Source organism: Megalops cyprinoides, chromosome 19 (assembly GCF_013368585.1).
Source record: "Megalops cyprinoides isolate fMegCyp1 chromosome 19, fMegCyp1.pri, whole genome shotgun sequence".
Lineage (NCBI taxonomy): Eukaryota > Metazoa > Chordata > Actinopteri > Elopiformes > Megalopidae > Megalops > Megalops cyprinoides.
In genome coordinates, this window is record NC_050601.1 from 2,919,615 (window position 1) to 2,932,709 (window position 13,095).

At 45.2% G+C, this 13,095-nt stretch overlaps 2 protein-coding genes across 2 annotated transcripts; one reads left to right on the forward strand and one right to left on the reverse strand.

Annotated features, from left to right (window-relative positions):
- Window positions 1–17: 17 nt before the first annotated feature.
- Window positions 18–3,005, forward strand: LOC118795110 (thymidine kinase, cytosolic-like). Its single transcript, XM_036553472.1, has 7 exons — window positions 18–179; window positions 297–328; window positions 689–802; window positions 912–1,005; window positions 1,337–1,426; window positions 1,657–1,776; window positions 2,790–3,005. The coding sequence occupies exons 1-7, from the start codon at window positions 114–116 to the stop codon at window positions 2,967–2,969; spliced, it is 696 nt and encodes a 231-aa protein (XP_036409365.1). The 5' UTR covers window positions 18–113; the 3' UTR covers window positions 2,970–3,005.
- A 4,400-nt stretch (window positions 3,006–7,405) lies between these two features.
- syngr2a (synaptogyrin 2a) lies at window positions 7,406–13,095 on the reverse strand. The gene is made up of 4 exons (XM_036552912.1): window positions 12,882–13,095; window positions 10,045–10,285; window positions 8,925–9,064; window positions 7,406–8,658 (listed from the first exon to the last, which is right to left on the reverse strand). The coding sequence occupies exons 1-4, from the start codon at window positions 12,978–12,980 to the stop codon at window positions 8,461–8,463; spliced, it is 678 nt and encodes a 225-aa protein (XP_036408805.1). The 5' UTR covers window positions 12,981–13,095; the 3' UTR covers window positions 7,406–8,460.

The window sequence follows — 13,095 nt, forward strand, 5'->3', positions numbered from 1 at the left end:
ATTCAATAACACACAACCAAGCCCAGGAAAGATACATTTCGAGTCGAGGAAGTAGCAAGTAGTTGCTGCGGTGCAGATCGTGTTATTTATTTAGTGTAGAGCGTGAACAAAATATGGACTGTTTGAACGTTCCGCAGATTTTGCCAAATTCTCCGGGAAAGAGCAGAGGACAAATTCAGGTAATTGGTTAAGACCAGCGAGACTAGACAGTCTAGCTGGATAATTAGCGCCAAACCGATACTGATTTCAGTGATCACATTAGCTAACGTAATTGCATGTTTTTGTTTTCGCTGTAGGTTATTTTCGGGCCCATGTTTTCAGGAAAAAGGTAAGACCTGTAGCGCGAACTACTGTACATAAACAGCTAACAAAGCCATCTGCAGTCACCGCGCCAAAAATCTTTGCCCAGAATCGACAGTACTGTTTGTCAGCTACTGGTAACTCGTTAGCCTAGTAGTTATATTATCTGCCTAGTGCTTGTGACTAATAATTCTGCCGTCATATTTACCTTTGGTTTCAGTGTTATTTCATTATGTTTATTGTGTTATTTTTTAACGTTGAATAGTTTTGGTAATGTGATCACGTTAAATGGCTAACGTTAGCTAAATATCCCCCCGGCTAAATGTATACCAAGCTGCTTATCGATGATATATTTGGTTTTTGTATGAATATGCGCTTAAATTTACAGCACGGAGCTGATGCGCAGAGTTCGCCGCTTCCAGATCGCGCAGTACAGCTGTCTGGTGATCAAGTACGCCAAAGATACGCGCTATTCGGACAAAGGAGTTGCAACCCACGACAAGTGAGACGCTTTCCTTGTGTACTTACTATGAAATGTGAAGTATGTCGAGGCGTCACCCCGGAAATCAATGAAATTTCTGCTTCCCTTTGGTTTTTTTCCCGCTCTCAAGAAACACTATGGCGGCTGTACCGGCCACTCGCCTGACGGACGTGCGTGCACTGGCCCTGGACGCGCGCGTAATCGGTATCGACGAGGGACAGTTTGTAAGTGTTTTCTAAACGCACCTGATACACTGCAGATCAAATACATCTGCAATGATTCCATACAGTTTAGAAAAATGTAAAACTGAGCCTCCTTTCCCTGTTCACCATGTTGGCTATCTATAGATGCGCGTATACATATTCCATGATGGACCAAATTATGGACATTTAAACTGTAAACGCGAGGGGCTGTTGTTTTCAGGCACGTGGCATTATGCAGGACAGGACAGTGTTTAAATATTCGTCACTGGTTAACTGAGGTCGCTGGTTAGTTGCTCCTTCGTTTGGCACGCGCACTCCTGGTTGGCCTCACGCTTCGCGCTGTCTGTCGCAGTTCCCGGACACTGTGGAGTTCTGCGAAGAGATGGCCAACATGGGCAAGACGATCATCGTGGCTGCCCTGGATGGCACATTCCAGAGAAAGGTACAGGCAGCTGTTTATAAACGAGTGTGTATGTGTGTGTGTGTGCGCGTGTGTGTGGGAAGGATAGAGGGAGGGGTAATGTGCAACAGCTTGAATTCCTACCAGTGCACACCAACAATACCTGCAGTGTGTGCCTTTAAATGGCTTTTTCTGAAGGGATGATAAAAGGTGTGTTGAAACAAGAATAACCCCTCCACCGGGAAAAATTGTTTGCGCTTTGATTGGTCCAGCCGTTCGGGAACATCCTGAGCCTGGTTCCGCTGGCGGAGAGCGTGGTGAAGCTGAACGCGGTCTGCATGCAGTGCTTCAAAGAGGCCGCCTACACCAAGAGGCTGGGTCAGGAGCGGGAGGTGAGTGTGAGGCGTGTGTCTCACCGGCACGGCCCTGCCGCACACTACAGCTGCTCACCAGGGAGCTCCAGGGCCTTTCACCACCATCACTTCACCTGTGCTAGTGTCGCACAGACACGTCGCAAAATGTTCGTTTCATCCGATCCCTGTCTCTACCGGTCCCTCAGTGGTGGAATGAACTCTCCACGGAGGTTAGGACAGCAGAATCGCTGGCCATCTTCCACCGCAGACTGAAAACTCACCTCTTCATACTACTCTTGAGTCCCGCTTCAATCCCCGCCCCCTAACACTCGCTACCTCTAGTATTTTATGTGTAGTATTGTGACACATTTTGATTCTGTGTTCTCGGGACTGTTGTATCGCAGTATGCTTGGCTTTTGTCAGAGTGCACAAGTTAACTTTTGGTTGGGCCTGAATAGTGTTAAGCTTGCACTCCCTAGTCTGGGAGTGTTGTTAGCCTGGTCTGACACTGTTGCTTGTTTAAGTTTGAATGGATACACTTATGTTCTAGTGTTGCTCTGGATAAGAGTGTCTGCTAAATGCATGTAATATAATTTAATGCAAACCCTACCAATGTTTGACTGCTGACCTGGTCAGGTTAGGCTTCAGAGGTCTAGCATTCTAAGGCCCTATAGGTCTGGTGTACAGCGTGGTTCCTGTGGTTTCCAGCTTTGCTGGTTTTTGTTTTGGCCACACCTTGGCCTCATCAGCTAATCAGCAGTCTACACCAGTTCCTGTGTTAGACTAAGGGTATACTGGACTGTGTAGCTAAGGATATGAGCACAGCAGTTATTTGTGGCTGTATCGAGAGCATCGGACATTAAGTAAGTTTAAATGCAGAAGTTGGCTTGAAATCCCGTTAACCTGCTGTAAAATCCGGTGATTGTGTGCTGGCACCTGTGAGTGACAGTTTCTCCGTGCCCCCATTGCTCTCCTCCTTTCGGTCATCATGGAGGATGTGAAAGCTGACCCTCGTGTGTGCCCCCTCCCTCCTCTCCCCTCTCCCTGTCCAGGTGGAGGTGATCGGGGGTGCGGACAAGTACCACGCGGTGTGCCGGGCCTGCTACGGAGGCCTGACGGAGAGCAAGGAGAACAGCGCTCCCCAGAGGGAGGAGACTCCCCTGCAGAACCACCCCAGGAAGCAGCTGGACCTGGGCGCCCCCCGCGTGCTGTTTGCGACACTGCAGCTCTGAGCCCAGAGCAGCTGACACTGCGGTCCCACGCACAGCTGGAACAGGTGGAATTTATGGACATTTTGAGGGGGGGGGGTGTTAAAACTTGAAGTAACATAATGCATTATTGAAATTTTGTACTGTATGTTTGCTTTGCAAGCACTGTCATCCAGAGTGACTTGCACATTTTGTAGTATTTATGTTATCCATTTAGACAGCTGGGTGTTTGCTTGCCCAGGGGTACAGTGGCACTGACCTACCTGGGAATGAAACCAGTGACCTTTGTGCTAGGAGCCCTGCTCCTTACCACCACACTAAGCTGCTGCCCGTAGATGTAGAGTTACAGATGGAAGTGCCACGAAATGGCATCATGTTATTGGATGGTATGGCTTTTAAGCATAAATTTGTGAGAAAAGGTGTATTTCACCCTCATTACCATCACATTGTGTCTGGGTTGTCCTGTAGTACGCCTTCGAGAAAGTAAACACAAATGCAAGAAGTTGCCCTATACGTGAATGGCATGCTAAAATTGGTGCAACACTATATGATGAGTGACTAAGATCGTATAGGAAAAGGAGTGGGTTTTTTCCCCTCTGTACAGCTGTTACACACAGTTCTGGCAATGCATAGCCGAGGTGCAGAGTACTTGCTTAACAACTTGAAGACTTTACTGCTTATTGGAGGATCTGCCATTTCACCTCAGTGGGTCAGTCAGACTGAGAAATCAGAAGTGTTTATTTTTTATCTACAGTGTACTGTACTGCTGTTGTGTGACAGTGGATCTTGTTTAATATGTCAACATTTTAAATGAATATGAGTGTGTGTGTGTGTGTGTGTGTGTGTGTGTGTGACTATTTTTTTCATTGTTTTTAAATTCTTTATGTATTGGTGTTGATGACAAGTCAATCTTATTTAATGAGTCAGCATGTTTTGGTTCAATAAACGTATCTGAACCCAGGGAGTCGGTCTGAAATGTTTTTTTTTTTTGCAGAAATATCAGTTGGTGTCAGAATTTTAAATTTAACATGTATTTTTCTACAGCTGCTTGCTCTTCACATCCAGTTTCCACAACCCTGTGACTTGTGTGGTTATTTGGCATGTTTCCATACTGAACAACTGCAGAATAGAGGAAGTTAACACTCATAGTGAAAAGTAAACTGCACCTATTTCTGAGATTTGAGTTGGCGTGTCTGGCCAACTGGCTGTAGAGTCAGCTCCACTAATGGAAACCTTCACTAATGTGTCAACTGTACTTACATTTTTAAATTAACAGTTCAGGAAGTGAAATGGTGGAATGAAGGATGATGAGGAAATGCAACAAATAAAAAAGCAGTTTGCAAAGTTTCGGTTTTGTCAGTTTGTCGGGTCACAAGGATATGCGCAATGCCAAGGTGCAGGTCCTGGTGAAACATGTATCCTTACCGCCAGACAGCAAATTTATTTTGTGTCAGTCAAAATAACTTGCAGTAGAGTGGATGTTGTGTTTAATCAGAATTTCAATTCTGCAGTACCATTTAACTGGTTATACTGGTTGGTTGGGCTTTATGCTTAGAAATCTTGGCCAGTCACAATACAAAGAAGCATGTCAATAAACTTACTAACCCAAGTAAGTTTATTGACATGCTTCTTTGTATTGTGACTGGCCAAGATTTCTAAGCATAAAGCCCAACCAACCAGTATAACCAGTTAACCTGGTAAGTATTTCCTGAAGGACAGAAACTCAAAGGGCTGTCAAAGCCCACTTCTGGCAGGCTGGAATGCATGCTGGGTTTTAAATCCAAATTAATCTAGTTTTAATTGGTCTATTAGCTGTACGCACTCACTGATACATTTCAAAATGCACTGCAGTAAACTGAGGTTAGTCATCCTCTCATTGTGTAGCACCTTCAAATGATCCTTTGCGTTACGCTATTTCTCTTTACAGCACAGAAGAAAGTAAGAACAAAACCTCTGAAAGTTCATACAATTTTATTTTGTCCATGTGTAACAAGCAGGTGTGTGATTATTGCCAGTCTGCACACCCTGAAGGTTATGGGTTCAAATCTCTGCCACGTGACACGTGGCGGCAAATGGGTGCCTAGCTGCTTGCTTATCATGAACAACATCATGAAATCAAAAAGGCCATACTTTCGCAAACACAAGTGGCCTACGCTATGCTATTCAAAAGATTAAATGCACCTGTTCGTCCCTGTAATAATTTGTCTTTTAGGATCTAATTACTTCACACACCTAAATATGTAATGAATCTGACATTCAGTGGAAATAAAAATAACAAACGTGTCAAAGATCAACAGATCAAATGAATACTGTAACATGCCTTTCAACATACCAGGAAAGAACAGCGATTTCGTCAGGATTTGAAGCAATACCATTCCTTTAAGTGAAAATTCGTATAAAAGCATCAACACAAATATAGTTACATTTCAGATATATACTCAATACCCAAGGTTCATGGAGTGAGCGCTTATGCATGGAAGATTTTTGACCAGGGTAAATAAAATTTCCCAACAACCCCCAACTTAATGTGAATAATCCATTACTTCAATGTGGATGCAACCCAAAATATTAAGAACTACACTAAAAAGAATAAAAACAAACACACACACACACACCCATTACCCTTTCAAAAGTAACTGTTCACACTGCAACTGTAATATATGGCCAGAAGTAAAATTATAAAAACCTTTACCCTATCATCCATCTGTCACAAAGACACCATTCTCAGCTCAGGCACAGGGACTTTATTTGGCAGTGGTCCTCTGGGAGGACATGTACATACAAAAGGCACTGGGTACAGTATATGGCAGGATCCCCTCATCTGCACTTCAGAGCAGAAGAAGCAAAGCTTTAAGAGAACAGTAAATTATGACCCAGAGAAAAATGCTTTGGGGGGTGTAGGGGGGGGTCTGTCATCAATGGGGAGTCCTCCCTTTACTCAGACAACCGCCTCTAACCTACGCCCATGGGATAATATAACATTCATGACAATTAAGGATTAACTTTGTTTTTTGGGGGCCCTGTACCAGTAGGTTGTTGCTCCATTGAGGGACAGTCTGAGTAGAGGCAGGGTTACAGCGCCTTATTCATAAAGCAATAACACCATCTAAAAATTTGCCGATGTTCATACCTCCCCAAACGCACCATTCCCCTAATAAAAAGCTGTCATTTCTGGGGGGAAAAAAAAAAAACTTTAGCAATGAGTAGTCCCACAGAATGTACGCAGTTGGTGGAGAAGAACATGGCAAATTAAAGATGTTATTTATGCCTTATGAATAACCCCACAGGTATGACATAATATCACAGGATCAGAGGGTCAGGCTTGCCTCTGGCCACCCCTCTCCTTTAGACACCGCAGAAACCTTTTGGCAGGCACTTTGCTGGTCAGAGCTCGACCTCCAGGCAGAGTGAGGTGACTTGCTCGCTTTCAACAGTGCGTTCTGAAACTCTTGCATTGCATAGACACAAATATACAACAAACTTCATCAACAAAAATCAGGAACCACATCAAAGATAACGCGTGCAGCAGACATTGCATCAGGAAACCCACAGCCATTACCTTTAAAAAACAAGCATTAAACTTTCATATTACACAAGCGCATATGAAACAATAACAAAAAAAAAAAAAACACCATTAAGGCACATTATATCCAGTGTGCGAAAAAAGTATGAAGATTTCAGTGGCATTGAAGGCTAAGGCACTGCTTACACCACAGGCCAGAGACTGAGAGGGCTGGAGAGGAATACTACGTTTTAAGGGCACTTTGGGCGTTTCCCTGAAAAATATCAATAAATGATGTTAATACTACATTACAAATGCAACTATGATTATGATATGGAAGCCATATTCAAGTTCACAGAAAAACAAAGAAAAAGTCAGGTAATTTTGGACAAAACTTGGGGTAAGGATTTGGCGTAGACACACTGCGTAACCCACTGTGACGTTGATTAGTAAACGACTTTGTTTGTCCAGCCAGTTCTCCCCTCAGTTTGCTGGTGAAAGCAGAGGCCCTGGTGGCCTGTGGGAGACTCAGAGCCCCCGTGAGATCCAGTGAAAACACAGGATCCAGTTCGCCGTGCAGGACTGAGACACAAGTGGAGTTTCAGAGCACCGAACGCCTGTGTGTGCGCTTGGGTAACGAGTGTTCTCGTTTCTGCACACGTGTAATTATACACAGAAAATGCATAAATTAGGTCTTTGGTACAGTGCGTTTTCAAATGACCTGTGATGGAGGGGAAAAGGGTATTCTTGAGATTATGCTGAGCTAGGCACTGAAATATATACATCTTTACTCCTCTTTATTCCTGGATAAATACTCTCTCGGCACTGCAGTTCCCCTCTACTGCCTCTCAGCCCCAGTGTCTGTGGGACCAAATCATCAAACCTGCATTCACATCCTCCCCCCCTGCCCCTTTGGCCTCCCCCAGTGCATCAGTCTCCCCACCCCCCCACCCCCCCGTTCCTTTACATAGGCTGTCAGAATGACTGCTGATTGTGGGACCGCTGAATACATTTTAAATACTGATGCAGCCGACACAAAACATTCTCATAACGTCACTCCCCACGTCTCCGCATGTGCTACCCACTGCGAGGATGTCTCAGTCCCACGTTCACTGAGCAGGACATGTGCTTCATTCCGGTTTTCCAAAGAGCTCTACAACGAAGCATCAGCGAGTTGCACTGACAGCACAGAGCCTAGCGTACACTAAGTAACTAATGGTCACTTATTTGGCACTATCAATGGGTTCGATCATTGGCAGCGATTAACAAGCTGCTGTGTATGTAGCTAGATAAGGAAATGTACAATTCTGCATTTCCAGGAAGACTGACCAATACACAGCGTGTCATAGCCAATTAATATAATAATAATAATAATACTATGCATTCATAGGACACCCCAGATTTATGTTCAAATCAAAGCTAATCTCCTAGCAGGTCTTATTCAGTGGTTTAATAAAATCCATTCATCTCACTTTCATGTCATCGGCCACCTTAACAATTTGCTCTCTGTTAGCAGAAACACTTTCTGCTGTCGTTTACTGGAAAACCTAATAAGCACTTTGGGTCTTTTCAGGGTCACCTCCCTCATTCTGCAGCATAAACAGAACAATAAGTTCAACAGTAATTCAGATTCAGCGGTCCCACAATAGCCCGTCGTTTTGTAATCACTGAATCTTTTTTCGGATCAAACCAGGATTACAATGCCTTTTCAGGATACGCGTCCTACAGTATGTATGAGAAAAAGACGTTAACACCCATTCAGAACCTCACTTGGCTGTGAATACAAAGCTAACATGCATGTGCCGTGCGTGCATGTCCTTCCACACGCAAGTGCACGCAAGAGGTTATAAATTGTACTCAGAATGAAAGACAAAACAGTGGAGTGCAAGGACCGGTCCTCACAGTTGAGCTCTCATTGGCCGTTTAAAAAAAAAAAAAAAAAAAAACACCAAAGAAACGAAACCAAACAAAACCTCCCTACTGCAAGTCATGTGATCAAAACATCAGGCCGCCTCAGTAGACGGGAGGCTGATAGCCTCCCTCTCCCATTGGCTCTGAGCTGGGGGTGAAGGGTGACTGCTGGTAGCTCTCTGGGCCACTGCTCGGGTAGGGGTAAGGGGTGGTGTGATCATTAGCAGGGTCAGTGTAGTTCTGGCCAAATTCAGGCACCCCCTGACGGTACCTCTTTAAGGCGAAGAAGGTCAGGATTCCCTGTTAAACGGAAGACAGGTCAGAAAAATGTTACACAACGCTAGGGATTTTAGAAGGTAATATTAAACAACATGCTGGCGAATTTCCAGGACGTAAATATTTACTTGTTTTACTGAAATAAAAGAATTAACAGGTCAGGCTGGGGCTTATGAGTCAGTATGGCTAGGTATGTGATGTCATCGAGCTCAGACTTCTGATCAATCGAAACAAAGAGAGAGAAGGAGAGGGAGAGGGAGAGAGAGAGGGAGAGAGAGAGGGACGCTCACCCAGCTGACAGTAGAGAAGAAGGAGAAGGCCACGACGGCTCGGGCGGCATCGCCCGGGATGATGTTCTTTTCATCTTTCGTATGAGACCACTGATTGGCCAGGTAGCAGAAGCACACAAACCACAGGAACGTCCACGCACCTAGGGTGGAGCAGGGGGATGGGGAGAGGGCAAGCGAGGGTTAAAAAATGCTCCTGATATCAGTCTGCTGTCCCCTGTGTGGGACACAGGACTTACTGCGGGGGTTTTCTGAGCCTGCTGGGGTGATTGCCCTCTCTGAGGAGGGCAATGAGTCAGGGTCTGAACAGAAAACACAGGTCTTTCATCATGGCAGTATTGAGCCTGTGTCTCTGGATTGAGTCCTGGAGTCAGCTCAGTAAGAAAGCATTCTGCAACCTTCAACAGAGGTGCTGATGGGAAATGGAGTCCAAAGCTAATGTAAAAGGACTCAACAGCCTTTATATATTGACTACAAGTGTCAGCTTAATGCAGATTATTCTGTTTCCCCTTAATGGCTGCCTGCATAGCTGTATAAATAAAAAAATAAATATGCATGCATGTGTGTGTATATATATCTATTATTATATATAATTTGTTCTTATGAATACTATACGTAAATAAAAACAAAACAAAACAGACTATAAACTCAAACATCTCTTTTCTATTTATTTTAACGGAGCACAGTTTATTTGTGGGGTAAGGGTTATATAATTGATGTGGTAGTGAAAGAAATTTAAAGCTTAGAGAAACAAAAGAAGGATGCAGTACGAACACTCAGGCCAGCATGACATCAGAGTGTTTCTACTGGTCTCAGTCTTTAGGCTCATTCAAGTTTTGAAAGGCCTGGTTTCCTCTGAAAGCCATTTTAAGCTCCCTCATATCAATCACTCGTATCAGACTGGCCCTTCTGAGTAACCTCCACAGCAACCGATTTAATGACTTGCGAAGCAAGAGGACAAAGTGCATCTAACACAATCACAGGGGTAACTCTGCGTGCAGCACATGACTGATCACGTTGACCCATGTCAGACCGTCACACGGTGCTGTAATATCCGGTGTCTGCCATGGGCGTTTTTCACCCCAGGTCTCCCAGGGCTAAGAGGTATTTCGGCAGCCCTCACCTGAGAAGATGAGGTCGGCCATGACGATGCGCCTCCTGTCGTTGGCGTTACTGATCTGAGGGAAGTAGGCATCCAGCACCAGGAAGGCCACACAGGCCAGGAAGGCCAGTATGCCGATGCCCACCCCGTAGTGGCAAGCGCTGTCGTTCTGGTTGAACATGCACGTGGGCGTCGACTGCTTCGGGTCGACATTGTAATAGCCCTCTCCCGTGATGGTGGCGAACACTACGATGGCAAAAACCTGGGAGGAAGCGGTAGAGGTACATGCCTGTGAGTATACATGACATTTCGGTACATGAATGGTACAAGACGAATTTCCATACAATGAAAGCATGATGGTTGTGTTTGATGTGGTTACAGCAGTGCTTCTGTTTGGCTTGGGGCCCGTCAAAGGGATCGCACCTGGCTGTGAGCCGAGAGCACAGCACTGTTTTAGGTCTCCTCAGATAAAGTCACCACTGGATGGAGGGCGGTAGGGTAAGGTATGAATCATACGATTTAGGCCTGATAGGATTGATTGTGCCTATGTAAGTAAAGAGACAGATCTGAGTGGACCCATACTTTCAGGTAGGAAAACTGTTTGAATGTCTCATAAGTGTGCTCACAGTACTCTACTCTGTAATGTTAACGGCTGCTGTTCAGTGTAATGACAATTCCTGACTGGCTGAGGAAAAAGGAGAAAATAAACAAGAGCACAAGCCTCCGGAGCAATCAGCTTCACATGTTCCACACACTCTGCAGACGTATTCAAATCCATTTCCTGATCATTAATAAAAGATCAAGCAGGAACTGAGGAATCAGCATGTTTTGTTGCGTTTTCCTGTCCTTTTGGTCTCAAAAATAGAGCAGCAGTTAACACAGAAGACCCACTGCTCTCACAGGATGGAAATGTGGCCTTTGGCGGCAGTTCCTGCTAAAACCATACAGGCCCGCCTCCAAATCCACAAGAATCAATTAGTCATCACATGACCAGTGTGTGACACCCCCCCCCCCCCCCCCCCAACAACCAAAGGCAGGCTGCACAAGAAGAGGATTGCTGCTAGAAGCTCTGCCTTTCTGCGCAGTTCTCCGTCTCTGCCTTCCTTTCTTTCTGTTTTTATGTTTCTCTGTCTGCCTGTACGTGTCTCTTCTTAAGATCTGAGGGGGAGCCGAGCCAGACTCAGGGACGACCCACGTGCTCTCCGGAATGCAGATCTTAAATGTGTTTTGGTCTTGCCTCATACGCCCGTTACCAATGTGGGTCGCCTGGCCGTGACGCGCCCGCCTGCGATATCACATTCCCAGTCACCTGCTTCTGTTTACCCGATTCGCAGCTAGCAGCGGGGTGGGTGAGGGCACATTCTGTCCCAATGGGGGTACGTATACCCCCAAGTCCCTCCAGTAAACCGCCGGCTTAATTTCAGGCTCCGCATCTAGTCAGACGCCACAAGTTGCAAGCGCGCACCCTTACGCACGCAACAGCCGGCGAAAACCTACTCAACAGGTGACCTCAACGCAAACATCACCACTTCAGAAACAAGACCGGTCCACATTGCGACAGGAGCAATAAAAAGTCCCGGAGCCAGCAATTAATTCAAATGCTTCAGAAAACGAAAGAGTTTTAGGACACCACAAACAATGGCGGGGGAATTCACAACAAACATTATCCGGCAACATCCTTTTTTGACTTTCGGCGATGTGAGGAAAAGCATTTGAGGGGAAAAAAGTCACAAGTTAGTGGTTCTGCGATCAGGGGGACACGTGCTGTTTATGGGGGTTTCCAGGATCTCTATGCGGACCTACATTAACTATAAACACCTGCAGCTGAAATAAAGTAAAATGACTCGTTTTTCTCTTAGCCAGTGTGAAAGACTTTAAAAACATGTAAGACTCAACAGTCATTTCAGGGATGCAGTCCACAGTAAAAACGTATCGTTATCCACATGCAAACCCAACAGCACGGCTAGCTAGCCTGGCAAGTCTAGCCTCAGGTAGCCTGAGTTACATGATGATAGCCGACCTCAGACGTTATCAAAATGAGTTATGAGTGCAGCCAGTGTGTCTATCTGACCCGGAGCCCGGCTAAATACACAAAAGAAAATACGCTGACACGTAGGGCGAAGTTAGCGATGCCGGTTGCACATTCAAATATAGCTTGCTAACGTTAGCTAGCGCTAAATGCAAATATTTACAAGGTGGGTGCGTACTAAGGGCCCTAGTATGAAGCTAACGTCAGTTAGCTTGCTTGCTAGCTAGCGAAACTTCACCGCTTAGTTTGGCGACATTGTCTTTTGCCACCAACTGCATCGTTTTCCTTTCTCCCCTGGAAGGCAGGCGGTACTTTGCTAATCCAGCTCTTGCACACTTTTTTTTCTAACTAATATTCATCTAACCCAAACCAGGAAAAGAGCAAAAAAAAACTCTTGATAGCAAACCAGTTTTCTATAGCTGCTTAGCTACACATGCCAAATCGATCCTTTATCAATTCATCTTTTATCTAGCTGAAATGCAATTAATCATATTTAAACATATTCTGCGCTTTACTGCAGTGGAACAGCTGTGTCATTCGCACCGGTGAGCAACAGAACTTGCTATGACTCCATGAGAGAAAACGTCAGACAGCTCGCTAACTAACGTACCCAGCTAGAAATCTTGCTAATCTAAAAGCCACATCATTACGTTACACAAGCAAAAATGACAATGCCGTTGGTCTTCTTGTACAAGGGGGTTTTATTAAAAGTCTTGAAATGACTGCTAGCTTGCTAGCCAACTAGCGAGTTAACTTTAGGAAATAATGCCAAGCTAGCAAGCTAGCAAATTAACCACTTCATCAAAGTAAAACTTCGAAGCCCGCTTACCCAGCTCAAGATTCGCACTATGGTTTGCGGCTGTCTTAAAAAGCTCACGAAGTCGAAGGCGCCTCCGGCCAGCGAGGCCCCGTACGCACCAGTCTCCATTTTTTTCCTGTTAACTAAACTGTACAAAAGTCACAGGCCTGAACAGAGGCACCCGACGTCCCTTTCTTGACAGCTTGTTTTCACTGCTGACCGTTTTCCGAATGTGAAAGTACCG